The sequence below is a fragment of the Myotis myotis genome, unplaced genomic scaffold (genome assembly GCF_014108235.1).
Source record: "Myotis myotis isolate mMyoMyo1 unplaced genomic scaffold, mMyoMyo1.p scaffold_m19_p_15, whole genome shotgun sequence".
Classification (NCBI taxonomy): domain Eukaryota; kingdom Metazoa; phylum Chordata; class Mammalia; order Chiroptera; family Vespertilionidae; genus Myotis; species Myotis myotis.
This window is the reverse complement of record NW_023416319.1, coordinates 42,601,572-42,629,016: the sequence shown is the minus strand read 5'-3', so window position 1 is coordinate 42,629,016 and position 27,445 is coordinate 42,601,572. Positions and strand designations below refer to the sequence as shown.

At 56.7% G+C, this 27,445-nt stretch overlaps 1 protein-coding gene across 7 annotated transcripts in view; it reads left to right on the top strand.

The window, feature by feature from the left end:
* Positions 1-23,693, top strand: part of DNAJB12 (DnaJ heat shock protein family (Hsp40) member B12) — a 32,355-nt gene extending 8,662 nt beyond the window's left edge. Inside the window, exons 3-10 of one of the 7 annotated variants that reach the window (XR_004972224.1) lie at positions 342-487; positions 1,727-1,912; positions 2,029-2,108; positions 3,099-3,208; positions 4,785-4,957; positions 5,464-5,615; positions 22,041-22,210; positions 23,407-23,693. Coding sequence is in view for 4 of the 7 variants with exons in the window: in XM_036337026.1 (XP_036192919.1) it covers positions 342-487; positions 1,727-1,912; positions 2,029-2,108; positions 3,099-3,208; positions 4,785-4,957; positions 5,464-5,561; positions 6,782-6,811 (823 nt within the window). In the remaining 3 variants the exon portion in view is untranslated. Of the gene's footprint in view, positions 1-341; positions 488-1,726; positions 1,913-2,028; positions 2,109-3,098; positions 3,209-4,784; positions 4,958-5,463; positions 5,616-6,781; positions 8,552-22,040; positions 22,211-23,406 lie in introns of those variants that run through there. The other 6 variants (XR_004972222.1, XR_004972223.1, XM_036337026.1 and 3 more) reach the window with 6 other exon arrangements.
* Positions 23,694-27,445: the final 3,752 nt, after the last annotated feature.

Genomic DNA, 27,445 nt, shown 5'->3' with positions numbered 1-27,445 from the left:
CATGCTTGGGGCACACTTGCCCTGGGGTGGAGGCCGGTGATTGGCAGTCCTTATGAGGTCCCCTGCAGGGAGGGTGCTGTTAGCAAAGGGAAGTGGTTCCTGGTCTGGCAGACACAGCAGCAGCCCCTCTTAAGCCCTAAATATATTCTTGGTGTTTCTCTGGGCCCCGCCCAGACCCCCATCCCAGTCGGAGCTTCCTGGGGCTCCCTAACCCCACAGCCTGACAGGGTGTGCCCAGACCCTGCTCAGAGCTGTGTGCTCGGGCTGCTGCTCTGCGCCCACCTCCCCTCATGGCCTCAGGCCCGTGGGGAGCCCCCACCACACCCGTGTCCCTCCCCCAGGGTCAAGCAGTGCAAAGACTACTATGAGATCCTGGGCGTGAGCAGAGGGGCCTCGGAGGAGGACCTGAAGAAGGCCTACCGCAAACTGGCCCTCAAGTTCCACCCAGACAAGAACCACGCGCCTGGCGCCACCGAAGCTTTCAAAGGTAAGCCAGCCCTGGCGTCCTGGCCCTTCGGTGTTTGTGTCTCATCCTTGGAAGGGATAAGGGACTTTCCCAGGAGGCAGCCTTGGGCCCAAGTCCTACGGCTCAGGGGCTGCCTCCTGGGAGAAGGTCCTCTAGCCACCTCCAGCCAGAGGGCCTGTTGGAGCTCCGATCCCACCCTCCTGCCTCCCTGCCTCATTCCCTGGGGCTAGAGGAGGGGGCGGAGGTGAAAGAGGCCCAGTGGCTCCTTGGGGCCAGTCCTGCATGGAACGGTCTGCAGGCGTCACCCCCGCTGCCTGTCAGTCAGCCCAGAGGAAAGCGAGTGGGAGAAGGGAAGCAAGGCGGCTGTGGTTCGTGTTTCTGCAGCCTGACCTCTGCCTGCGGCCCAGCCCCACCGGCCTTGGGAGGAGGCCGGCGTTCTCCTTGTTCCCAGGGGTCCAGCTTCTGAAGCAGGTGCAGCTCTGACTCACTCCTGTGAGAGAGGGAGCAAGAGACTCAGGAGGCCCGAGCTGGGGTTCTCTGTAGCCCCGGCTCCCCACCTGGGGAGCTCTGCTGGAGGCCCCAGTGCCAGGCAGAGGAACGGCAGCTGGGACCTGGACCCCAGGGAAGAGAGAGCTCCTCGCCTAAAGCCTTTCCCTGCCGTCCCCCTGGCTTTCCGTTTGCAAGTGGGCATCATGTATCTGCTTGGCCCTGAGGTCGCACTGTGACCTCCACAAAGAAAGGCCCCATCCATCCACGGGCACCTCAGGAGAGGAATGGGGGAGGGGGACAGAGGGGGTGGTTTTCATAAAAGCAGAGAGCGGACTTGAAGCGAGACCCCAGGGGCTTGCTTCCTGCTCTGCGACATCAGAGTCTGTGCCTTTCTGGCCTGTTTTCCCGCTGGTAAAATGGAGATGGGTTGCTGTTAGGAGTAGCTAGGATGATGCCCACAAAGGGCCTGGCGTGTAGAAAAGGTTGGACTCTCATCATGCGGTGGAAAGCGCGGAGCCTGAGTGTGAGTCCCCAGGCTGCCAGATCCACTGCGAGGTGTTCCTGCCCGCCACCCCCACGCTGCCCGCCACCCCCCACGCTGCCCGCCACCCCCCACGCTACCCGCCACTCCCCACGCTGCCCGCCACCCCCACGCTGGCCCAAGGACGCCTGCCTCCTCAGCAGCCTCGAAGGCCTGCAGGAAGGGAGCTGTAGGCTGTGTGTCACCCACACCCCCAGCACCCCAGGCCTGACGCTCTGCCTCCTTTCCAGCCATTGGCACAGCATATGCAGTCCTTAGCAACCCAGAGAAAAGGAAGCAGTATGACCAGTTTGGTGATGACAAGAGCCAGGCGGCCCGCCATGGCCATGGGCACGGGGACTTCCACCGTGGCTTCGAGGCTGACATCTCCCCGGAAGACCTCTTCAACATGTTCTTTGGCGGTGGCTTCCCATCCAGTAAGTCCCCCACCCCCCTCCCCACAGCCCGGCCTCACCAGGTGGTGGCGGGAGAGCGGATGCCAGCCTCTGCCTTTCCCGGCAGCCCCCTCCTGACTCAGCCCCTCTGACCGCAGGTAACGTCCACGTCTACAGCAATGGCCGGATGCGCTATAACTACCAGCAGAGGCAGGACCGCAGGGAGAACCAGGGTGACGTGAGTGAGGAAGGGGCTGGGGGCGGAGGGGAGGGGGGCCTGGAGGGGCAGTGACGGACTCAGCCGTCTATTCTGGATGGCAGCGGTCCCACAGCCTCAGCGGAGGAGCCATCTTGGGCCTCCCTTGCCATTCCGCTGAGCGACACCAGAGGGAGCCACACTCCACGTTGCCCAGAGGAGTGGGGCTTGGATGGCCTCATTCGGAGAATGTAATGCAGAATGTTTTACACCTACAGGCAGTTCGGGTGTGAACAGCCTTTGTGCCGTTCATTTGTTCATAAGGCCAACATTTTCCAAGCAATGGAAAATTAAGCTTCATGGAAGAATTGTCAAGGATAACAATATTGGTGCTGACTCTTGTCTTTTCAGCACTGAGAAAAAATGTATGTAAAAGCTATAGCAAGACAATGCTTCCAGCACACTTTGAATGCCACAGAACAGCTAGCCAACTGAAATTAAAGCTGTGCACAGCTGTGGAGCATTTAAGATTATGACAGTGTGGCCTTATGTTTTTGTTTGTTTATCTTTAAACTTTAATTTTGTGTATATTTAACATACAGAAGAGTTTTTAAATTACAAATTGTCACACAGTGAACTTTACTTTTCTTTATAGTTTTTTAACTGGCAGTTTGTAAATTGGTAAAAGACCCGTAAGGTTTAACATTCGAAAAGGTCTGTGTCGTGAAAGCCTCCCTCCAGCTCTGCCCCCCATTGCTGGAGGCGGCGACTTTGCTCACTTTTTGGCCTTCTTTCCCCAGTGTCTTTAACACCAGTGGCTGTTTTGTTTTCATCTGGGGAAGGTGGCAGGTGGAGGGGCCTCTGTATTGGGGGGGTTATGGGGGGAGGGAGAGAGCGGTGTCATGGCCTGTTTGGTAGTAACTGCCTCCCGCCACCTGGGCTCCACTGAGCTGGGGGAGCTGGTGGTGGTTGTGGCGGATGCCGGACCCCCACCCAGGGCTGGCTTGGGTGACCATTGGCTCTTCCCTCCAGGGCGGACTGGGGGTATTTGTCCAGCTGATGCCCATCCTCATCCTCATCCTCGTGTCGGCTCTCAGCCAGCTCATGGTCTCCAGTCCACCCTACAGTCTGAGCCCAAGGCCGTGAGTACCTGTGGCTGCGGGGGAGGCCGGGTCGGGGGCAGATGGGGACTTGGTGGAGTTTCAGCCACCACTGGGCCTTCCTTCCCCTCCTGCAGGCTCTTGGTCATAAAGCAGAAAGCGGCTTAGCTCAGGAAAATACATTTTCCCTGTTGAGCAGAAGTTCTTGATCTTTTTAGGATCAGGGTCCCCTAAGAAAATGCAGTGAAAACTGCAGAGCGTACCCTAGAATGGTTCTCAACCTGTGGGTCGCGATCCCTTTGGGGTCGCCTAAGACCATCGGAAAACACACAGATAATTACATACTGTTTTTGTGATTAATCACTATGCTTTAATTATGTTCAATTTGTAACAATGAAATTGGGGGTCACCACAACATGAGGAACTGTATTAAAGGGTCACGGCATTAGGAAGGTTGAGAACCACTGCCCTAGAACCTTGTACCTACACAGTTTTGCATATCATTCCACAGGCTTCATGACTCCCCACTCCCCCCCCTCCCCCCCTATCTTATCTGCTGGCCTTGAGATCAGAATCTCTGCTCTGAGGTTCAGGGTGGGGGCTGTAGAGTCAGACGGAGCAAGGGTGGCTTTGAATTCCAGCTCCTCTACTAAGCCGTTGTGTGACCCTGGACAAGTTAAGTAACTTCTTTCAGCCTTCGTTTCCCTATCTGTAAAATGGGAACATCTGCCTGCATGTGAAAATAAAATGAGTAATACACATAAAATGCCGGGCTCGTTAGACATGCTCAGCAGTATTTGTTGAATAAACTTATGGTCCCAACTGCCAGTAGTGAACTTGGGCAACTTATTTGACCATTTAAGGTGTCAGCACCCCTCGCTTATTTCTAGCACCTGACAGTGTCTGATGCAGAGCGGGTACTTAGCTTCTATTGGTGGCAGCCCTCTGCTCCCACCTAGCGGCGTGGCCCTGGCTGGGAACCTGGCAGCATCCTCTCGGCCAGCAGGGGGCAGAGTCGGGCCACTGGGTCCACACCAGCCTGCACTGTCCTGTGGCCGATGGCAGGCTTTCCTCTGCAGCCGGAGCACTGACAGGCGCAGTGGGCAGGCAGGGGCGTCCTCCCGGAGCACCGACTCGTCTGTACTGAGGCTCTTCCCACAGCCTGTGAGCCTGCAGTTGGAGCTGGAAAGATACAGCTCTTTGAATCCTTCCTGTCATTTTGTTTCTAAGCCTCTAGACTGGGAGCTCCCGGCTAGGCAGGCAGGCCCTCAGCAGGGATTGGCGGCACAGGTTGCTCAAGTCACACAGCTCATCAGAGAGGGAGCCCAGACTCACTCCCGGTTCCTGCTTTCCTGACGGGGGCCTCTCAGAAAGGGGCTTCTCCACAGTGTCCCCCAAGTCCACGGGGGGTAAACAGGGAGCCTGGGGAGGGCTGGCCGTGGGCTGGGCCATTCGTGCAGGAGGAACACCCCACTTCGAGGTGTGAAGTTCCTGTGCTAGTGTGGGAGGGAGGTAACTACTCCTGTGGCCTGGGTGCCCCCATCAGGGGCCTCGCCATCCCCAGAGCTGCCTTGGGCCTGCGGCCCGTGCCCACTTTGTGCCCGGTTACTCCTGGCAGGTCGGTGGGCCACGTTCACAGACGCGTCACTGACCACCTGAACGTCGTCTACTACGTGGCGGACACCTTCTCTGAGGAGTACACAGGCTCCAGCCTGAAGACGGTGGAGCGGAACGTGGAGGACGATTACATCGCCAACCTCCGAAACAACTGCTGGAAGGAGAAGCAGCAAAGTGAGTGTGTGTCGGGGACAGGGAGCTCGAGAACAGAGAAGGAGAGAGCCCGACTCGCCCGGTGATTTGTGGGCCCCGCACCTGGCACTGCCCTGTGCCAGCCGCCTCCCAGCCCAAAGCCAGGCTCCACCCCGTTCCCCTGGAGACTCCCTCCCGGTCCTGCAAGGCGCTGCAGTCCGCCTGTCGTTCAGCTGCCAGAGGCACCTGTGTCGACAGAGATTGGAGCACCCACTGATTGGACATCGGCTCTATCTGTGGACCTTGGGGAGGCCGGACCAGCAGGACGGGCTCTGACCTTGGCCGGCCTCACCCCCACTCTCTAGAAAGGGGCCGCTGTCCCTGCCCCAAGTTGGGACCAGTCTTTCCTCCTTCAGGGTCCTCCCTAAAGGTCCTCTGTCCCAGCTCCTGGGCCTATTCCAGCCTTCCCTCTGTCCCAGACCAGACGGGGGCCCTGGCGGCTGCAGGAGGTACTGGGTGTGCCCTAACCCTGCCCCATTGCTTTGCAGAGGAAGGCTTGTTGTACCGGGCCCGCTACTTCGGCGACACCGATATGTACCACAAAGCACAGAAGATGAGCACCCCAAGCTGTAACCGACTGTCAGAGGTGCAGGCCTCCCTGCATGGATAGTCCTGGGCCAGCCACACGACCGAGGTCCAAGTATGAGCCAGGGCCTCCTCTGCCCTGCAACTTCCAGCAGCTCTGGCCCTGGTCATGAGGCCGAGGAGGGTGGGAGGGAGAGGGGGAGAGCCTCTGTGATGGCACAGACGCCTTGTCCCCAGCCTGACCTCCAGCTGCAGAGTTGGGGCAGCTCGGGGGTGTGCTGGGAGACTGAGGTCTGCTTCCGGCCTGTACTCTTCACCCCCATCCCCCTACTTCCTGGCTCTGGGGCTGGAGCTGTGGGGTCCCCAAGCAGAAGGGGAGCCTGAGGCTGCCGCTGAGAGCCACTTGTGCCTCCTTGGTCTGCTCCAGCCATCTGGTCACCACGGCCCTTCCCCCAGTGCAGCAGACGATTGTCTGCACCCTGGTGTTTAAGCCACCAAATACCCCTGGGCCCACGGGAGCCCCCACAGGGAGAGCCAGGTGGGAACGGGCGGGCCAGGAGCCCTGCCTCTGCCTCTGCCTCTGCTCTCCGGGCAGTGGGACATGGAACAAGATGGGAGCCCAACAAAGGGCAGGAGGAGCCATCAGGCTGGGGCAGGAGAGGCCTGTGCACCTGACCGCTCCCTCTGGCAAGAGCAGAGGGTGGCTCTCTGTCTGTGTCGCTCTGGTCTGTCAGTCTCTCACTGTCTTTCTCTTATCTGTCTGTCACTGTCTCTCATGCTACTGCGCCTGCCGCCTGGAAGCCACAGGGATCCGGCCGCCCAGGCTTCTCACCTGTGGCCTGAAAAAGGGAACAGGAGGCCATGAGTTCAGGGTCGAATGCAGAGCCCTCGGCACAGGGGTGGGGGAATGAGAGGTGCTGGTATCAGACCACCTGCCTCCTGTGCCCCTGTGTGTGGGTAGCGGGCTCTGCTTCCGGCATTGCCAGAGGGGACAACTTGGACCAAGCCCCGAGGAGTGTGGGCGGGGCCGGGAAAGTTCCTTTTCGTGTTGGTGCCTTGTCCATCCCTTTGCCTGTGTGCCCTCAGCAGAGATCCAGGTACAGACTCTCTGCTTTGAGGCTGTTTGCTTGTGCCTCCAAGAGAGTGGAACAGACGGCAGGAGGGCAGTCGGGTGCAGCTCAGTGGGAAAGACAGAGGCAAGGAGGGCTGCCTGTTCGTGTGGGCGAAGCTAGAGACCCCGGACGCGTGACTGCGAGCTAACTGTCCCGCTCTCCTCCCCAGACCATGAAATCCCTGGAGAATTTTTGGTGACATGCACTGAGCCAAGGTGATGAACTGTATATTTAAGGAAAGACATAAAAAAGGAAAAAAAACATTAAAATGGATTGGAGGCCGAACGCCACAAACTGTCCTCTCCCACCCAGTCGCTGCAGAAAGCTCAGGACAGCCAGGAAACCTGCACGGGCTGCTTCCCTCCCTCCAGGCCGCCGAGCGGGCTCCACATCGCTCTCTCCTAGGATACGGAAACCATGGCAACAGAAGCAGAATGTAAAACTTAGCAAATGTCTCTGGGAAGGGCTGGGGGAGGGGGCCCCGCTGCCGCTCTCCCCCTCCCAGGAGCCACCACCAGTCACCTCAGTGGAATCCAGTCAGAGGCGGAGGCCAAGGATAGGAGGAGGAGGAGGAAAGAGAACTTTCCAGAAATGTAATTTATAGATGCGCGTATATGTATATATATCTATTTATATGTAAATAGCACATATAAAGATATATATAGATATATAGTCTACTTTTTAAACTGCAGGGATTTGGTGAATTATTTAGCTGATTTCTTCCCTGATTTAGAAAACGGACTGTTTGGGGGAGGCAGCCTGGTCCTTCACAGGCTAGACATTAGCCGTAGCTGACGGCGGAAGGAAAGTCGGTCAGAGCTTCTAACATTCCCCTCAACCCCAGCCTGGCTTTGATGGCAGCAGCAATCATGGTCGTGTGAATCTTAGGACGCTGTTGAAGATTGCCAGGCTTATGGTTCAGCTGGAGGGGAGAAAGTGCCCTTAGGGCCAGGTGCCAGGCCAGTGTTGGTCGTGGGAGAGGCCCCAGATGGTCCTCTGGGGTGAGACCACCCACCTCCAGCTCTGGCCAGCTCGATGGGCTCTGTCCTGGTGCCCAGGCGCCCCCTGACCCCCTGCCACCCAGAAGAGCAAGGCGGGAAGAGGGACCAGGCTCTGCCTAGCCACCCCCCACCCCGTCCCTGAGTGGGTCTTGCCTTATAGGTGCCACAGGGCACAGCTCCGTGTTGCCGCTGGCTTTTCCTGGTCGCGCACCAAGGACTCCAGAAGGCTCTTCCTCCAAGAGCCAGCCAGCTGGTCCAGGCCCCCCAGGCAGCAGCTGACTCCTGAAAGCCAGCGCCTGTGGCCCCTCTGTCTCTGCCTCCGTGGCCATGAAGCCACCCAGCCTTCTCCTGCACTTGGGACAAAGGACACATCCGAACAGAAGGGTTTCCTCATCCTCACCTTCAAATGAGGATTTTTTTTTTCTCCAAACAGCAGTTGCTGCCAGGGAGGGGGAGGGAGGTTTTATTTATTCCCGCAGTGTCGACTGGGTCTTTTGGACTTGCCATCGTCCTCCCGAATGGTCCTCTGGCGCTGGGTGTACCCTCCGTCGAGCCTGCCACCTTCCAAAGCCTTACTCCCCCACCGGCCAGCGAGGAGGCCTCACCCCTCCCGGAGTCCCCCTGGCTCTTTTTTTAAAGCCCCCACCAGACAGGGTTCTTTCTGGGAAAGGACGCTTGGTAAAGGAACGCCCGGTCTGGTTTCTGAACAAGATCCTGCCCTGTGATGGCACGGCCACCGGCCCGGAGAGGTGTTAAGAGCAGGACGAGGGCAGCCCTGGTGCTCTGCCCCACCGCCCGACGGCTGGTCTTGGTAGCTGTCCCTAGATGGGCTGAGCCATGTGCAATAAGAACAGAGATCCTAAAGGATCCCCCGAGAAGCTGTACTTCTTGAATTAGAATTCTGAAATTGTACATCTATAAATATGTTTATTATGTGATTGGCTGCGGTGGGTCTTCATTGAGCAAGGGGGCTAATGTGGGGGGGGGGGGGTGTTCCACGAGCACCTGTTGCTACTGACATCCTACAAGGAGGTCTTGGTGACGGGCCTGAATGTCCCCCTCACTCCTTCCCCAGCTGACAGCCACTCGGGTCACCAGTGTGCCAGGGCTGACTCCATCCAGGCAAAGGGTCAGGGACTCAAGCCAGGACCCTAGGGTCTCCCACGCCCCTGGGCGGGCAACTGGGACATGATCACAACCTCTGCTTCTCCCAGCTCTTGCTTCCTCCCGCCCTGCGAACCCAGCTGTGAGCAAACGGTTCCGAATCTCCCTTCTCCTCAGCCCCAGCTCAGGCTGCCCCGTGCAGGGCCAGGGAACAGCTCTCCCAGTCTCCACCTCTGGCTGCAGCCCTCCCGGCCATCCTTCCCGCACCACCCCCACAGCCTGCCCCCTCCCCCAGAAGGTTGGAAAAGTTAAAAATGAGGCAGCTCCAGCGGGGCTTCCCGTGGAGGGAGCCGAAGGGCAGATCTGCCCGGGCCTCCCAGAAACAGGGCCCGCAGCCCTGACTGGCGGCCTGAGGCCCCTCCCGCTGCTGCTGCAGCCAAAGGCAGGCCGGCGGCCGGTGGTGCCACCGCAGCCGGGGAGCTCATTGGCTGTCCCGCCCGGGTCACCGCAGCCTGCCCTGCCGGGTCTGCGAGCTGCCACTTGTTAACTGCAGTTGGCAGGGGCGGTCCTCGCCGCCCCATCTACCCCACCCATCCCCCCGCCCTCGGCGTGCAGCTCCGCCAGCCAGGGGGCGGGACAGACTCCAACTGTTCGCTGCAAAAAAGAGCCTTTGACAAGTGTCCCCACCCACTGTCAGGTGGCAAAGCCTCCAGTCCACCCAAGCTCCTGGCATCTGCCAGCTCATCTCCTCGTCCCAGATGCCCCCAGGTCTCCAGGAGCACGCGTCCCGGCCCAACTGTCACCTCATTCCCACCCAGGTGTCTGGGCAAAGCCACCTGGCTGTCCAGGGGCGACGCGCACACAGCAGTGCCAAGACTCACGCAAATAGACTGGGACACTCAGTTCTGGAGCAGCTCCGCGTGCTGACGAGAGGTCACACCATGCGACCTGGGCGAGGCTGCTCCACAGCAGGAAGCAGGTGTGGGGTGAGGGGGAGGCCAGGACCGCGGCTCTCCATGGAGCTCTGCTGCTTGTCTTTGGGGGTGTGTTTAGCCAAGCAATCGTTCTGCAAACATTCGCTGAACAACCCACTGTTCTCAAGCAGCTCAGCCCCATTTGTGCCAAGTAGAGTGGTGGGTGGGAGACCTGAGTTCCAAAGGGGAGAAAGGGCCGACTGAGGACAATGGGGCTTCACCAAGGCGCTTGGGCTGGGGGTGAGCTGCCCGTAGAGGCAGGTGCACTCTCCGGGCGATGGCAAAGGTGCCCACCCAGGTGTGCAGGACAACTTCCCTGCGTTGGCATAACTTCCAACAGGCAGCCTAAGAGGTCAGCTGGGTGTCCTTGTGGGATCCACAGCCTCCCTGCCTGGGCGGGATCCCTCGACTGGCTGGCCGTGGGCCTGTCACTTAACCTCCCTCTGCCTCAGTGTCCCCATCTTCAAAATGGGAGGAATAAAACACCCGCCTTGCTGAACCGGTTTGGCTCAGTGGATAGAGCGTCGGCCTGCGGACTCAGGGGTCCCGGGTTCGATTCCGGTCAAGGGTATGTACCTTGGTTGCGGGCACATCCCCACTGGGGGGCGTGCAGGAGGCAGCTGATTGATCTCTCTCATCGATGTTTCTGGCTCTCTATCCCTCTCCCTTCTTCTCTGTAGAAAATCAATAAAATATATTTCAAAACAAAACAAAAAACACCAGCCTTACTGGGCTGTGAGGACAAGAAGGGTTACCACATAGGTAGCACTCGGTGTCTGGTACATGGGAAGCTCTCCTGTCCTGAGTCAGCCAAGGTGAACTGACCCACCAGCTAAGTGTCAAGTCCCATTGCAGCACTGAAACCACAAAGGTGACTGAGGCACGGCCTGGCCTGGAGGCGTTAGGGGAGGGGAAGAAGCCAGAGCTCAACAGACCCCAGAGCACAGAGGACTGACATGAACAGGCCGGTGCCAGCAGCTCTGGCTGGGGACTCTTTTTTTTTTTTTTTTTTTATGTTTTTATTGATTTTAGAGAGGAAGAGAGAGAGAGCAACATTGATTGGCTGCCTCCTGCATTCTCCCTGCTGGGGATCTAGTCCGAAACCACATGGGGCTACTACTCTCAACCACTGAGCCACACGGGCCGGCTGGCTGGGGACTCTGGATAAAGGAACTGGCATCTGGGAAGGAGGTGGGCGTGAGGACAGGGCTGGGTGGGGGTGGAGGGGGGACTCTGGCCAGAGGGGACAATGTGAGCAAGTCCTGGAGCTGGGAAAGTGTGGAAGTGACCGTGTCGAGGGAACAATACATAGGCCAGGTCCCCAATCTATAGCTGTCACCTTGCCAGTCACACCCAGTGGCCATGAGCAGAGAAAGAACTTCCTGGGACAAGAAACCCCACGCTCAGAGAGGCTGACAAGATGTGGGTGTGGAGCGGAGGGGACCGGCAACACGGGGGCCCTGGGTGCAGATTCACAGTCACCTCCCCCAGGTTCTCAGGGGGGGATGTTGCCCCAGGAACAGGGCCCAGGCCCCCTTTGCTTCCATGACCCCACAGCCATCTGAGAAGGAAGTAAAGGTCCAGAACCAGACAAGACAAGGGGTACGGGAGACGCATTCTCTAGGACCCCCGTGGCCAAGCGTCCTCCCAGAGCCGGGAGTCAGAGTCGGGGGTTTGCTTGGGAGGAGAGTGTGAGGTCTGACTGCCACACCTTGTCCCCTTCCTTCCCTTCCCTTGGACAATATGGTCTAAACAGAACCCCGGGGAGGTCAGGGTGCCTGTACAGCTCTGCCTCGCTGCCCACGCGGAGGGCAGGGTGCAGGTCTCTGTGGCGCTGGTGCTGGTCAGGGCACGTGGTCAGGCTCAGGGCCTCTGCCCAGCAGCCCCACTTCCTTAACTGATTGATGCCACCACCACCACCCCCACCATGGACACAGTGAGGGGCCCTAGAGAGAGTCTGAGCAGCACAGAAGATGCTGGCGACCTGTCTTTACCGACAGGGAATGTGGGGGCCAGAGGGACACGGCAGGTCCTTTTCCTGGTTCCCGGTGGCTGGCAGGGCCTCCCACTCTGACCCCGCTGCCTGCGGGAGCCTCCTCCACCCGCCCTTTCCTGACAGTTGCCCCAGTACCTTCAGCCGACAGCCTCCCTGCTGCTCCTCCACCCCCACCTCCTCTGGGGAGCCTGCCCGGGTTCCCACAGCCTGGCCCCGCCCTCGAACAGTCATGCTGCAGATGTCCCTGCAGTTCTTGGAGGAAGGCTTCACGCCCTGGAGAGCAAGGCCTGTTGGGCGGCCTGTCTTTGTTCAGTGCTGCAGCCCAGGGCCCGGACACGGGGGGCGGGGGGCCTCCATGAGCACCGCTGAAGGAAGAAGGTGCCCCCCCGTTTGTGATGGCCCCTCCGCGGCTTCCTCCACCTCACCCCCTGCCCAAGGTAGCCCTGGAGAGGGTTTTGCAGCCATAACCTCGCACACAGGGCCAGGGACACTTCCCCCAGACCTGAGAGGGCTCCCGTGAGGTGTGCCCATCAGGGGCATCCGGCTGGACAGTGGGAGGAGGTACAGCCTCTTGCGAAATAAGTGAGCACGGAGTGGGGCCTTGCCCCTGCCTCGCGGGGGAGGCAGAGTCCTGCTGAAAAGGCCCGTCTCCTCTCCCTGCGTGGGAATCATAAACAGTGCTCATCCGCGAGACGACCTCTGATCCCGGTCCCCGAAGCCCTCGCCGCCCTGATGAGTAGAGAGGACACTCTCCAGCACTCAGGCCTCTGCCAGGTGGCACCGCCCACTCCTGGACGCAGCCAGCTCTGTCCCTTGGCTGCCCCACGCTGCCCTGGCCTCGGGCCTCAGGGTCACTGCTGGCAGGCGTTGCTACCTGTGGCCCTGGAAGCCGAGGATGGCATGCTGGGCCCCGAAGGTCGGACAGCCTTCCACGACCACCACTAGCCTGACGGCAGGGGCCACACGGGCTGGGAGAGGTCACAGGCAGTGCTCAGGGCCACGCTCCGGGCGGCTCGGGGCCTCACCTCCCTGTGCCTCCAGCACCAAAGCCCTGGGATCAGGCTGCAAGCCTCAGCTGCAACGGACATTGTTTCATTTTTTTGTTATGATTTTAAAATCATACATAAAGAAGCAATTTTCATTTGTATCATTTAAAGTTTTTTTATTATAATTGCCATCATCCTTCTGAACTCAATTTAGTCTTTAATGTCAACCGTGGAGTCTATGGGCTCTTAGTCTGACTGGGGTGGGCTTCCAACAAACAGGTCCCTCCTGGACCCAGCCTCACCCCAGGACCCCAGCCCTGGATGGAGCCCACCCCGCTGACGGCCTGGGTCACGGGGTCAGGCAGGATTCAGGCCAGGGGATGGAGTTGCGTGACCCACATCTGTTCGTATTATTAGCTCCGGAGCTGGCAGGCACGGCTGTAACACAATTCGAGGAACTGTTGACGCTGCTCAGCTTGTGTTTCCAGCCCAGTGACTGGGAGGGACACAGAGAACGGGGAGCCCAGGCTCTGGCCCCTCCCCACCCCCTCGCCTGTTGTGGTGAGAGCCTGGGAAGGCTGTGTGAAGACAGCACGTCCCTGCAGGGCCCTGATGATGTCAATGCAGACTCCGGGGCCTTTGGCTGACCCGGGGTCAGCCGCCTGGCTGTGGCACCCTCCCCCACCTGTTCCTGGGGTCCCAGCTACTGATGGCCTGCCCTCCCTGCCCATCTCTGCCCCTCTCTACCCCTCCCTGCCCCTCTCTACCTGAAGCCCGGAAAGCGAGGGGGTGGGGCGGTTAGCTGGGAAGAATACTGCCCTAGGGCCCCAGGGTAAGGAAGGAAGTTTTCCCTCTGCCCGGCCTTCCTCCGAGACTCCCACCTCCCACCTCTTCTTTCTGTCGTTGGCGCCTGCAGGTGACAGCGCCCAGGGATAAGCTAGGGAAAATCTGGGCCGTGGCCAGGGTTCCGGGCAAGGTGCCCAGCTCTGCACCCACAGGTGGGGGGATCTTGAGCCGGACTCCTAGGATCCCTTTTCCTCGTCTGTGAACTGGGGTTCTCAGACCTGCCCAGCAGGCTGTGGGGCGGCCGGGGTGGGTGGGGCACGAGGTGAGGTATGTGGAGTCCTTGCCAAGCCCAGAAGTGCCCCACAAGGTTAGCTGGGGTGCAGAATGTTCTGGTCCTGGAACTTCCCTGAGGAGGGACAAGAGTCTGTGGCCCCACTGAACTCTGTGACAAGGGCTGAGGCCGGCGTCCGTGTCCGCAGGAATCAGGAGGTAAAGAATTGGAAGATTCCTATGCCTGGTAGAAGGTGCTGGGCTTGGGGTCTAATTACTGGGCTTCCTGGGAAAGGCAACAAGGACATCCTTGCCCTTGAGCCACAAATAATAGCATTAGAGATGGCAGGCACCCTGAAGAGGGGTTCTCAAACTGTGTCCCCTCCAGCCCTTGGGTACCCAGGGGTGTGAGAGTTATCTCTTTTCTGTAGTGTAATTAGAACTTTGACTGTAAAAGAGGTGCCATTACTAAAATAAAAATTTTAAAACCAGAGACCTACTCTCACCCCACAATTTTCCCAGTGAGGACACTGAGGCCCAGAAAAGACGACGGCTTGCCTAAGTCACCCCACTCAGTTGTGTCAGAGCTGCTGCCTGGCCACTAACCCCTGGCCTGTGGGAAAAGAGCCAGCACCCAACAGTGGAAAAGAAAGGGGTGCCTCCATCGAGGTCTGGGCCTCAGCCACAGCCCCCTCACAGGACCCCAGAGGTGAAGCCTGAGGGCCAGGAGCTGTATTGTCCCAAGGAGGGCAGCCTCAGATGGTGATCCGGGCTGGAGAGGAAGGCAGAGCCTCCCCTCCCACTGCCCTGACCAGCCAAGAGCGCAGCCCCAGCAAGGCCTCCCCACTAACCAACTCCCCCAGCCCCAGCGGGCCAGGTGCCACCCACTGGCCCAGGCCTCCTCGCAGAGCTCTCACTGCAAGTATCTGAGCGGGCAGGCAGGTGCCCTCTTCCCACTTCACAGCCGGAGACACTGAGGCACGGGCAGTAAGTGGGCCTGGAACCACGCGTCCCTGGTGCAAACCCTGTGCTCTCGGCATTATTTCCTGCGATTCCGGTGTTTGGCCCCCGCCCCCGCCAAGGTGGGTGGCTGCCCTCTCTCCCCAGAATCAGCTCAGCCCTTGCACCCAACACTATGCTGACTGGTCCATCCTTCCCCTCACTGGCTTTAGCAAAGAGAGCTGTCCAGCCAAGGTGTTTCTCTGGTCTTTCAACCAGCCCAGGGCTCCGGGCCTTTTGCATAGCCTGTGGAGGTGAACAGAACTATCCCCTGACCACAGAGAGGCAGGACTAGGCCACACCTGCCCTTGTCCTAGGACACAGCCTACAACTCAACGCCAGGGTGACCAGCTGTTGTCGCTTGCCCAGGACCCTCTTGGTTAGCACTGGACGTCCCAGGTCCCAAGAAATTCCTCAGACCTGGGCAAACTGAGACAACTGGTCACTCCACTCGGCACACATATACCCAGGGTCATCACCCCTTCCCTTCCCCCACCGGACAGGGTGATTCTCTCTGTAACCCTGGTCTCCACTAATGAGGAGGACCACAGTCAGTCCTCTTGACCTGTCTGGCCCCCTCAGACTGGATTGGGGCCTACCACAGGCCCATAGTAGGTGAGCAGAGGGCCCACAGCTCTGGAGGTCTGGTTGTACCCCAGGCACTGTGGTTGTACCCCAGGCACCGTGGTTGTACCCCAGGCACTGTGGTTATATCCCAGGCACTGTGGTTATATCCCAGGCACTGTGGTTATATCCCAGGCACTGTGGTTATATCCCAGGCACTGTGGTTGTATCCCAGGCACCGTGGTTGTACCCCAGGCACCGTGGTTGTACCCTAGGCACTGTGGTTGTACCCCAGGCACGGTGGTTGTACCCTAGGCCTGTGAGATAAATAGCAGGTAAGAGAGAGTCCAAGAGAGAGGTCTAGTGAGAACCTGGGCCTTGCTCCCAACCCAACTTGTTCCCCCGTCTTTGGAGTGACCCCAGGTGGAGTAACCCTCAGGCTGCAGCCAGGCAGGACCTGCCTGGGGCTCACTGAGGCTGCCTCTACCTGTCTGCGTTTGAGGTGAGTCATTTCCTTCCTCTGCTGGTATGAAGCTGGGAGGGGAAGGGAGGGGGTGACATCTAAAAATAGCAGGGCCCAGACTTAGTGATACCCAAAGAGCTTCTCCTTGGGCGAGGGAGGAGCCAGGTTCTCATCCAAGCTGACACCAGCTCTAGCCCCCAGACACGCCCGCCCAGCCCGGAGGAGCACGACCTGAGAGCCCGGCCCCTCCCCGGCCCGGCTCGCATCGGGCGCTGAGATGTGGAGGAAGCACCTTGGAGGCTGAGACACAGGAGCGGTGTTGGGGTGGGTGGGGTGGAGTTTGAAGAGAAGTGAGGCCTCCAGCAGACAGGGCCTGGGAGGGCCAGGAGGGTATACAATTTTGTTTTTTTGTTTTTTGGGTTTTTTTACAATTTGAAGCCTTGACCCTCACTGAGGTTAGCAGAGGGACAGGGGCTAGACCCCTCCCACATCATCTCCACAGAACCACGTTGAGTCCCCACCCCCCCCACACACAGACACACTTGGGGACACAGACACAGCCTCACACTCAGCCTGCCTGTGTGAGCCACTTCCTCCTAATAGGACTCATCTCCCTCCTCAGTGGGACTCAATTTCCCTACTCAGCAGCATAGACTGAGGGCCTACTGTGTGCTGGAGCCACACCCTGGAAACCAAGGAAGCAATGCTCATGACTGCCCCTGGCCTGGGGGACACCTTCGGAGGCCCATTCCGGAAAGGACAAGACCACACCCAGGAACTCCAGCAGCAGGAAGGCCGGGGGGGGGGGGGGGGGACAGTGTGGAATCAGGCAGACCTGGGTTTAAATACCGGCACTGCCACTTTCTGGCCATGCGACCTGAGACAAGTTATTTGGCCTCTCCCTGCCTCAGTTTCCACATCTATATAATGGATGCCGTATAAGTCTTTCATCACATGTCAAAGACAATAATCTCCCACAGCAAACAGAGCTCTTTACCTGAATTATCATGGTATGAGGCTATCAACTTTTTAAAAAATATTTTTAATGTGTTTTTTATTGATTTCTGAGAGGAAGGGAGAGGGAGAGAGAGACAGAAACATCCATGATGACAGAGAATCATTGAAGGGCTGCCTCCTGCATGGCCCTCTACTGGGGATCAAGCCCACAACCCGGGCCTGTGCCCTGACTGGGAATCGAGCTGTGACCTGGTTCAGAGGTTGACGCTCAACCGCTGAGCCACACCGGCCAGGCGGGGCTATCAGCTTTTAACAAACAAAAGGACCCTGAAGATTTCAGTACACATTTCTTTTTTCTTTCAGTACATTTCTGTCCCAAAGACCCAAGACGATAATATTCTCCTTGGTCCCCACCTGTGATAGGTAAAGGTGAGGGGCAGAGGGGACAGGAGCTGCATTTTACAACAACAATGACCACTTTTATGAACACTTCATATTAACCTCGTTGTCTCTCATCTTCGCAACGGCCTTACACAGAGGCATCACCATCCCCCTTTCACACGTGGAAAAATGGAGGCCAACGACAAAAAGTAACTTGCTCAACATCATAGAGCGAGCATATGGTAGAGACCGCTTCGGGCCCAAGTCTGAGGGAAACGCGGTGCATTGTGGGGTGTAGGTGGTGGTCTCTATGCCTGATGTTGGGTGAGGGTACCCTGAGCTCTGACTCTTTCAGGCCTCTGGAGGCTCGCCTGGGTGACGAGAAGATGCCAAGACTTTGACTGAGGCTGCCTTCCTCTGCCTCCTCTCTCACCCTGAGCCCCTACCAGCCGTCACGGCCCCTCTGATTTGGAGTGGGGTGGGGGTACTTTACAACAGCCCAGCGAGGGAAATGGCATGACCCCCACTTAACAGGAAAGGCAGACAGATCCAGGGGATGGCAAACCTGCTGGTGGTCCCAGCGCTGGGGGAGGCAGACCCTGGACCAGCCCCGGCCTCTTAGGCTCCTGGGCTGAGGCTGTGTCCCCACACCCCAGCTGTCTGGTGTGTCCATGGAGGGGAGGCGGTGGGGACAGGCAGTGCTCTCCCTGCTGAGCACATTCCCTGCGCCATCCCGCTCCCACTGGCTGGATTACACGAAAAACCCAAACCTTGCATCAGCCGGGCAGGCCCTGGCTCCAGTAAGAGCCTCCTTCTGCTTCTCCGGGCTTTCCCCACCGTTATCTGACTCATGCCTCTGCCAGTCCCAGGAGATGAGAGGAGGCCTCTGATCCCCATATACAGATGGAGAGACTGAGGCAGGAAGTGACGTACTCCAATGAGTCGGCAGCCAGAGCTGGCAGGGGCCCAGGCTGGCAGGGTACAGGTAGAGCTGGCACCACCTGGGCAATGTCCCTGGGGTGCCCTATACTCAGCGAGAGTTTTTAATGCCACACAGTAGCCACTAATATCAAGATTAGTGTTGAATGTATGCATGGTGCAGTCTCTGAGTGAAGAGAGAAGGGATGATAGTGCAGAAAAGATGAATATGATATAGGGAAGGGAAAAAATACCAGAAGCCCAATCTTGCCCGAATCACAGACTCTCCCAGCCCAGCCCTGGGGCGTGTAGCTCACTGTTCCCCCCACAGCTGTCACTTATTGGGTCAGTCCTAGGACCACTGGGGCTTGACACTTTATAGCCGCTATTTGGTGTCAACCAATGAGAGACTATGTATGATCAGCATCCCCGTTGGACAGATGACTGACTTATCTGAGGCTCAGAGTTGAAGCCACTTCCTGCAAGGACACACAGCTCAGCCCTTGTTCCAACCGACCCGGGACAACAAACCGCGGGGGCCTGCTGAGCACAGCGCTGCCAACCCAGCGGGGCGGGTGGGCCCGGCCGCGTGCGGCACCACGTGGGCTGCCCAGGTGCGGCTGCGGGTTGGCACCGGGAGCGCGTGTCTGTCAGCGCCGCGCGGGGGTGGAGCCGGCAGAACAGAACACCGATCGCCCGGGGGAGATGAACCGGGGAGCCCAGGTCGACCGAGGTTTTCGGGCAAGGGGAGCTCCTGGTATTGTGTGCACAGCCGCGGGCTGGTCTGTGCAAGCACGAGGGGCCGGGAGAGCGGGGAGGGGCTCCCCACCCTGACCCCCCCCACCCTCCCCCACCCCCGCCCGCCCGCCCAGCGCCCGCAGACGGCCCCGCCCGCAGCACGTCGCCCACGATTGCCTCATCCAGCCGCAGCCGCTCGCGCTGTCCCGCACGTTGCACACACCGCACTCGGCGGGCGGGGCTCCCTCCGCCTTGGCCCCCAGCCCGGCCCTCTCTCCCTCCCCGGGTCAGGCTGAGTCCCCCACGGCCCATTCACCCGGCGGTGGCCGGAGCCGCGTCCCAGACACCTTTGATGGTCGCCCTTTGCTCCCTCGGCTCAGAGCAGACAAATGAGGGAAATTGAGTAAGCCAGCTTAGCAAGGCAGGAAACTCCTGGCCACCTCGTTACGATTTTTTCAGCAACTTGTGTGTTGGGGGGGGGGGGGGGAGCGGGGGGAGGAGACAGGGGGCCTAGGGGACTTGGGGAGGGGACTCCTGGGGGCGGGGTTTCTGGAGGTGAGGAGGCCGGAGACTGATTCAGTCCTGGAGCTCTTCCTGGCCTGTCTGCCAGGTCCGGTGGGTTTAGGGCTGGAGCTGAAGGCTGACGTTCGGGGCCTTAGCTTCTGCCTTTGGCATGAGCTCGCTGTTCCCCTAGACTCTGGGCTGCATTGCTGTAGGGAATCAGTCATAAGGAACTCGGCTTTGGGAGTAGCCCTAGCTCAGGACAGGCCTTGAACTTCTCGCAAGCGGAAGAAAACACCTTCCATTTCTTGAAACAGAGCTTCCTCCCGAACATTCATTTTTCCTGCGTCTTTCTGGGCTGGAGCCACCATGTTCTGTGTGGAGACTGAGTGTAACCAGTGGTTCTCTGTTGCCTATAGAATCAAGTCCAAATCCCTTGGCTTGGCCTGTGAGGCTTTCTAACATTGACTCTACCCTCCCTCTTTAGCCTCACCCCCAAACACACCCTCACACTGTAGCCTTAGGAGAAGTCTTCCCCAGAACACACTGCACAATATTCACACTTGCGTGTCCGTGCTCATGCTGTTCCCTCTTCCCAGAATGCTTTTCCCTACACCCCGCGAATGATAGGCCCCTTCTCACCCAGCTCTCCACTTAAATGTAAGTGAAGAGGTCTTTTCAGGGTACCCAGTCAGGGGCCCTATTAGTCCTTGTTCCTTGCCTCTTCAGCTCTTCCTGCATCTGGGGAGAAGTTTGTCTCTCCCAGGATTGGAAGGCTTGAGGGAGAGACCATGTGCGTTTCCTTCGTCTCCATATACCCAGCATAGGAAAAAGTGTTCTTTCTCAACAATAAAATAATAATAATAAAGTTCTTAGATCAAGTTCCTTTTAGGCCTTGCTAAAAAAAAAAAAAAAAGTGTTCCTGATGCCATGAGAAGTGAAGGAAGAAAGTTGGCCCCTTTCTAATTAAACGAGCAGGGAAGTGGGCAGGGCATGTATGTAGATAAAGGCATAGATATATGTGTAAACATAAGCGAAGCTCAAGAGGGTACACAGCAACCTGAATACCCCTGAGGAGGAGGATGCAGCCGGTGTCACGTTTATTACATAACTACACCTGGATTAGGCAGCGTCTCCTCCGGAAGTCTTCTCGGCCCCGCCCCTGTGTTGGAGGCGCTGCCTCTGAGCACGCAGCAGGGCGCCCTCAAGAGTCCAGTCCAAAGGCTGAGTGCGGGAGCTGAGGGCAGCCTGGGCGAGCACAGCAGCTCTTCTGGGTGTGTGTGTGTCCACTCGGGCCGGTGAAAACAGCCGGCGAGGACAATGACGAACAATGATGAGCGTGGCACTGACACCAGGCAGCCCGGCTCCCCGTCCCAGGTGACATTACTGCAGGTGGCCTTGGGCTGTCAGCAGAGTCAAAATGTGACAGGAAGCCTGGCCTTGGTGCAAAGCTGGGCCCAGCTGGCTCACTTCCAGATTTGGGACACACAGCCTCCGCCCGCTACGGGAGGCACACAAGGCAGCTTCTATGCCCTCGGGATGCCTTGGAGCTGAGAAGGGTCAGAGGCAACTTGGAGTAAGCAAAAGGCCTCCTGCCCGCCTACCCACTTGCTGTCTGTCCCACAGCTCCCACGAGACCCGGAACAACACAATTCAGACCAACTGGGCCAGGGGAGAGGAAGAAAGAGCGGCAGCGGGCTCAGGGTCAGATGTCTGAGCCTCCATTCCCACGGGTGCCTCTCGTTATGCTTGTCGGGAAGGGGACAGAATGCAAACCTTCACCCTCGCTTTAGTCCCACCCTGGTTCCTCTTCCCCCGTGTCTCAGAACAGGTTCCCCATCTGGAAAATCATGGGGAGGTGCCGGGGTGGACCTCCATTCTGGAGTCACCCAGTTTCCAGTGGTTTCAGGTCCACGCCTACCAGCCGTGCCCCTGGCCCTGGCCACTGCCTTTGTCCCTCTGTGCCTCAGTTTCCCTAGTAAGTTAGTTAATGCATGGCAAGTGTTTAGAAGCAGGCCCGAAGTACATACGTGTATTTGTTAGCTGTATGTGTTAGCTATTATCTAGTTCATGGCCAGGAGAGGTAATAACAGTTCCTACCTCATTGAGCTGTTGTGAGGATTAAATTAGATAATGCATGTCAAGTGCTTGGCGGTGTTGATTGTTTACTTGTCTGAGTAAAGATAATAGTATGGGAGCACAGATCTTGGTCCCTGAGCTGTGGGGAGATTAGCATGGTGGCTGCTGGTGGCTCCCTAGGAATGGAGCGCAGGGCCTTTCATGGCCATGAAGATGTTACTGTGCTGAATGTTACTGAGCTGTCTGGTTAGTCAACTGCCTGCTCCCTCAAACCCATTTAAACTAGCTCTGTCTGGCCTGGCTTTCTCAACACACCCTGGCAGCTGCCACAGGCCCAAAGCACTGGGCAAAGTGTCAGGACTGCTGCAAAATACATTGGAACTTTATCTGACCCCTGGCTCCTGTCCCAACCAGAAATACATTGGCTGGGACTTGCAGCCAAGCTCGAACAAGCCTGGGGGATGGAGGAGGAAGGCAGCCTTGCATCACAGCCCAGTTAGTCTCCCCACACCCTCTATCCTTCTGGCCCCCTTTCTATTTGTCCAGTTCTACCAATTAATGCTGCTACTAGTTATGAAGTGGTTTTTAAAATCTTGGGCTTAATCTTGAGCCTTGGATTTGCAGAAGAGGAAGAGAAAGAGGACTGTGGCCCCAAAACTCAGTCAAGTTTACTGCATAGCTTTTCTTTTTTCTTTTTCTTTTTTTCATCAGTGTTGATCTGTGGCCTTTTTAAAGGCCAAGACAATCCTCTGTGTGATGGCGCCATCTGGAACTCCCCAGAAAATGCCCATGACAATGGCAGCAGGCAGCCATGCCAGATTGGGATCTGGCCAGCTTTGGAGGGGGCATTGCTCAGTCTGGGAGTCTCTGCCCCCATCCAGGTGAGTCTCCCTCCCCGCCCTGCTCCCTTTGGTGACTCCCACAGGGAGGTCCTGGACCTAGCAGGTCCCAGGCCAAACAGGTCCCCTTCAAAAGGCCATTGTTTAGAATAAGAGACATTCCAGGAGCACCCCACCCCAAGCACTCATGTGAGCATTCAGAAGAGCTGGTGAGAGGAAACAAGGAAAACAGTTTCCTGGGGTGACCCAGAGAGCTTCGTCATCAGATCACATGTTTAAGAACTCCAAAATGTCCCTTTGCACAAGCGAGACTGTTGAGACCCTAAGCCTCACAGATTTGGAATTCCTTAGATTAAGAAGTTTTGAAAAGTCAGCCTAGTCAACTTTGAGTGTGGACTGGATATGAAATAATACTGTGGAACTATTGTTAGCTTTCTCAGATGTGAGACTCACAATGTGATTATGTAGCAGAACAGCCTGTTCCTAGGACATTCATGTTGAAGTATTTGGGGGTGAAACATCATAATGCCAACAACTTCGTTCCAAATGGCGCTCTCTCTCTCTCTCTCTCTCTCTCTCAGTCTCTCTCTCTCTCTCACACACACACACACACACACACACACACACACACGAGTTAATTGTTGAGCTAGGGGAATAAGCTGTTCACATGCAAAGCAAGTCAGTGCAGAATGCAGCTTGCTCTCTAGCTCAAGCTCCCTCTTCTCTGAGGATAGAATAATGGAAACGAGATGGCCTCAGGGCTGCTGAGTTCAGCCAACCAAAGAACCAGTTTTATAGAGTTTATTAAATACATGTCTGGAAACAATACTAATCATTAATCTTTCTAGTTCATGGCCAGGAGAGGACTCATTGTGGAAACTGGGAGGTTCAAGCCCTTTTAGCTGCTTGGAACCAGATTTAGCACAAGTCAAGAAACACATTTTTAAGACCTACTATGAGCAATGATTCCCTGAGACTTCACAAAAGGTGTTTTCCCCTTGCCTATAATCTGATACTGAGTACAAGGTAGCCACAATTTATTTTTATTGTGGTTGCTTTATGTTGAATTGTAACCCCCCTTCCCTCCCCCCACACACCAACTCATATGTTGAAGTCCTAACCCCCAGTGCCTCAGAATGTGACCTTATTGGGGAATAGGGGCGTTGCAAATGTAATTAGTTAAGATGAGGTCAGTAGGGTGGACTCTAATTCAGTCTGACTGTTGTACTTCTAAAAAGGGGAAATTCGGGCACACAGAGAAACACGCACGTCGGAAGAACACCAGGTGAAGATAAAGGCAGAGATTGAAAGATGCTTCTACAAGCAGGAATGCCAAAGATTGCCAGCAGACCAGCAAGCGGGGAGAGAGGCCAAACTAGACTCTCCCTCACAGCCCTCAGAAGGAACCGACCCTGCTGACACCTCGATTCTGGACTTCTAACCTCCAGAACTGAGACAATACATGTCTGTTGTTATGGCAGCCCTCAGCCAATGAACACAGCAGTAAAATATGCATACCATCCAATGCACTGTTTCAATCATTTTAAAGTGTATCGTTCATTGGTGTTCAGTGCATTCACATTGTGCCACTATTTTTTCTCTTTGGCTAGTGCCAAACCCAGGAAGACCATGGGCAGGTTGAAAGACCTGGCTCCATGTCTGCTCTGCTCAGCTGAGTGACCTGGGTCGTCATGTGTGCCGTGAAGAGACGGGGCACACAACTTCCTGCTCGGATGCTATCATCGCCCGTGTGTGGAGAGATTATAATAGCATAATAGCTCACCATTTACTGAGCAATTATTATGTTCCAGGACCATGCAAAGAGCTTTACAAGGGTTATCTCTTTTAATAAGTAACTTTATCAGGGAGGTATCATTAGTCCCATTTGACAGATGTGGAAATGGAGCCTCAAAGAGATTAATGATATGGTGCAGTCTTGGCAGCCTCAGAAGATGCAGGGGTGGAGGTCTTCACCACTGTGCAATACTCGCCTTCCATATCTTTTGGGCACACTGGCCTGGGAGAAAGTAAAAAACATAAGATACTGATCAGATTGAAAGGTGTTTTTGCCAAATCAGCCCACTGCCCTAGAGACCCCACTGCACACATCATCATACCACCAGAAGAGTTCAAAAATTCTAAATGCAAACTTGGCTTTCCAGGTCATTTCGAAGGTATATTTATGGAAGTAGGAACATAAGCCAAAACCAGTTTGGCTCAGTGGATAGAGTGTCAGCTTACGGACTGAAAGGTCCCAGGTTCGATTCCGGTCAAGGGCATGTACCTGGGTTGCGGGCACATCCCCAGTAGGAGATGTGCAGGAGGCAACTGATCGATGTTTCTCTCTCATCGATGTTTCTAACTCTCTATCTCTCTCCCTTCCTCTCTGTAAAAAATCAATAAAATATATTTTTAAAAAAAGAGAAAATAACACATCTTATTTGCCAGCGTATTAGCTTGATTTATACATTTTGAATATTCAAGCATGTGGTGTATGGGTTTCCTTTGTGCGCCTGCCCAGTGCCCCAAAGGTTAGAGGCAGGCCATGCCAGGTTTCCCTGAGCCAACAGATTCCCAGTGGCCTCCCAGTGTGGCAAGAGCTGAAAGCCTGGGAGTGAAAGGGGGCAGCCTCCATCTGTCAGCACGGCCCAGGCCAGCTCTGCCCTCCAGCACTTTCACATGTTGCCATCAAAGCACAGGAAGTACGTTGTGACAGTGGGGGAGCAGTCCCCTCCCCCAGGTGGTCTGACTGGCCGGTCCGCCAGCTGCAGAACCTGCTTCTCTGTAACCCGAACCCACCGCTCAGCCCAGCTTGTCCTCAGTCCTCCAGTTACAGTCGTTTTCTTTCTCTTCCGCATACACCTGTCTCTCAGCATAGAAAAGGCTACGGCAGGTTGGCTGCCCAAGGAGACGGGAAGACGGGGTTGAAGAGATAAGACAGAACGGGGACTGCTGGGCAGGGTCCTGGTGAAGAGGCCCCGTGGAGGGGGGCACGGGGAGAAGGGTAGGGACTCAGCCTCTGGAGGGAGGAGAGGGAGCAGGAGCCTCTGCGGAAGCCAGAGGGCTGGGCGCCGGCAGGGCGGTCCTGTGGGAAGGGCAGCAGTGTCTGATGGAAGGGGCGGTTGGCTGGGCGAGCCCCCCTGCCCCCCCTCCCCCCAAGCAGCTGAAAAGGGCAGTGCAGCCTCTTGGGGGAACTGCAGCCCCACCACAGGGCCAACCAGAAACACTGACGACGGCTGAAGATCGACGGAGGAGATGAGGGAAGGTGGAGAGCGGCTAAATATGCCCAGGTGTCATTCACATCCCATTGTTCCGTAAGGCCCTGCGGTTGGGGCCCAGAGCGGGGAGGGGTGGGGGTGGGAGGATTCCCTCTTACCCTTCTAGGTTCTTCTGGCTGCTAAGAATTAAATTGACGTGAAACTGAAAATCAAATTTAATTTCACATTCATATGGGGAGAGAGGGAGAGAGAATGGTGGCCTGGAACTCCTGGGTTTAAAAGAGGAGTTTTCTGCCCCAGCTGGTTTGGCTCAGTGAATAGAGCCTCGGCCTGTGAACCGAAGGGTCCCGGGTTCGATTCCGGTCCAGGGCACGTACGAACCTCGGTTGCAGGCTCCTGGCCCTCGTCGAGGGCATGCGGGAGGCAACCAATGATGTGTTTCTCTCACACTGGTGTTTCTCTGTCTCTCCCTCTCCCACGCTCCCTAAAAATCAATGGAAAAAAATCCTCAGGTGAGGATTAAAAGAGGGATTTTCTGAGTGGAGACTTTCATTTGCATTCAGGGATGATTGACAGAAACGATGTTTCTTCTGGGCATGCCCTTACCCATAATGCATACAGAAAAAACCATGGGGGCGGGGTCAAAACCAAAATGCAAATTTTATTGTAATTAGCCCAGGACTCTGTAAGGTAGCATTGCGGTCAGGTCGTTTTCCTCTGAGTTTGCACCGAGAACCCGCTGGCTCCGAACCTGCCCGTTGGAGGTCTGCTAGCTGCTGGGCCGCCTGGAGAGAGCCGGTAGGTTGGAAGATAATGTTGGTCCGACCCCTGTTCAGGACACCAGGGCAGGCCCCACCCCAGCCACTCCGGTGTAAGGTCCTACCTAACAGCTCCTTTCCTGCTACGGGCCCCTTTCCAATGCAAATGTAGATCCTTGAAGGGGAGATAGAGACCTTTTCCTGAATCTGCTGGGTTTGGGTTGCTTTTAGCTCACAATAACCTTCACGTTAAAGCGGCACATTTCAGGAGGACTTGTTCTGAACCCCTTCAATAGGCCTCCAAAGCACCATGGCCAGCTCTCCCCTTGACCTTCACAGCAGGCCTGTGGGCTCAGTCACCAGTGAGGACAGGAGAAGCGAACAGGTGACTGCCTTGTTCAAGGTCACACAGCCAGGAAGGTGTGAATGTGAGGTTCGGACAACACCAGGCCTTGGGAAAGGAAAACCAAAGGCCAGACTCTAGAGAGGATACGACAACACTCCTCATGACTACCATCAGAGTCCCTACTGGTGGAGCACTTCCTGGATGTTTGTTTGCTCTCTTGCCTAACCCCCTGAGCCTATGGGAGAGGCCCTTGGAGGTCATTATCATTCCCATTCTATAGATAAGGCGTCTAATGACCAAAGGGGTTAAGTCAATTGCCCGAGGTCACACAATTGCAAGGTAGGAGATTGACAGCCCAGGTCCGAGAACAGGGCATGTGCTGGCCTGGTCCCCAAAAGTGAGCCTCTGCCACGAGTACACATGTACACGTAGGAAAACCTATAGAGAACGTGGGAGAAGGAGGGCCCGACTCCAAGCAGCGGGAACAGCTGTGTTGGCAGGAGCCAGGGAGTGTGATTGAGCACAGCTTTGACAGTGGCAAACAGCACGTGGGAGTGTGTTGACGGCAGGGTGTGGGGTGGCAGCGCCATCGCCATGTGTGTTTCTGCTGGCAGCAGAACGTTCTGGTCTGTGTTGATAAACAACAGTTTGGGCAGGCGCGAGGCTGGAGCAGGGACAGAGGCGAAGTACTGGGTGCGGTGGGGGGGCGGGCAGGAAGGAGGGGCATGCCCAGGGCTGATGGTGGCCACAGCCTGCAGCTCCCACCATGAGGGGCAGCAGGTGGCAGCTGTTGTTTCCTCGGCTGACCTCACTGGGTGCGCATGTCTGGGTGTGGCTCGCTCTACAAACCACCTGATGCCTATAAACATGAAAAACAGGAGCTGGGACACACTGTGAGGAAGAGAGTGTTCTTCCTGGGGTGCTAGCTGCACGGATGGAGGTTTAATCAACAGCT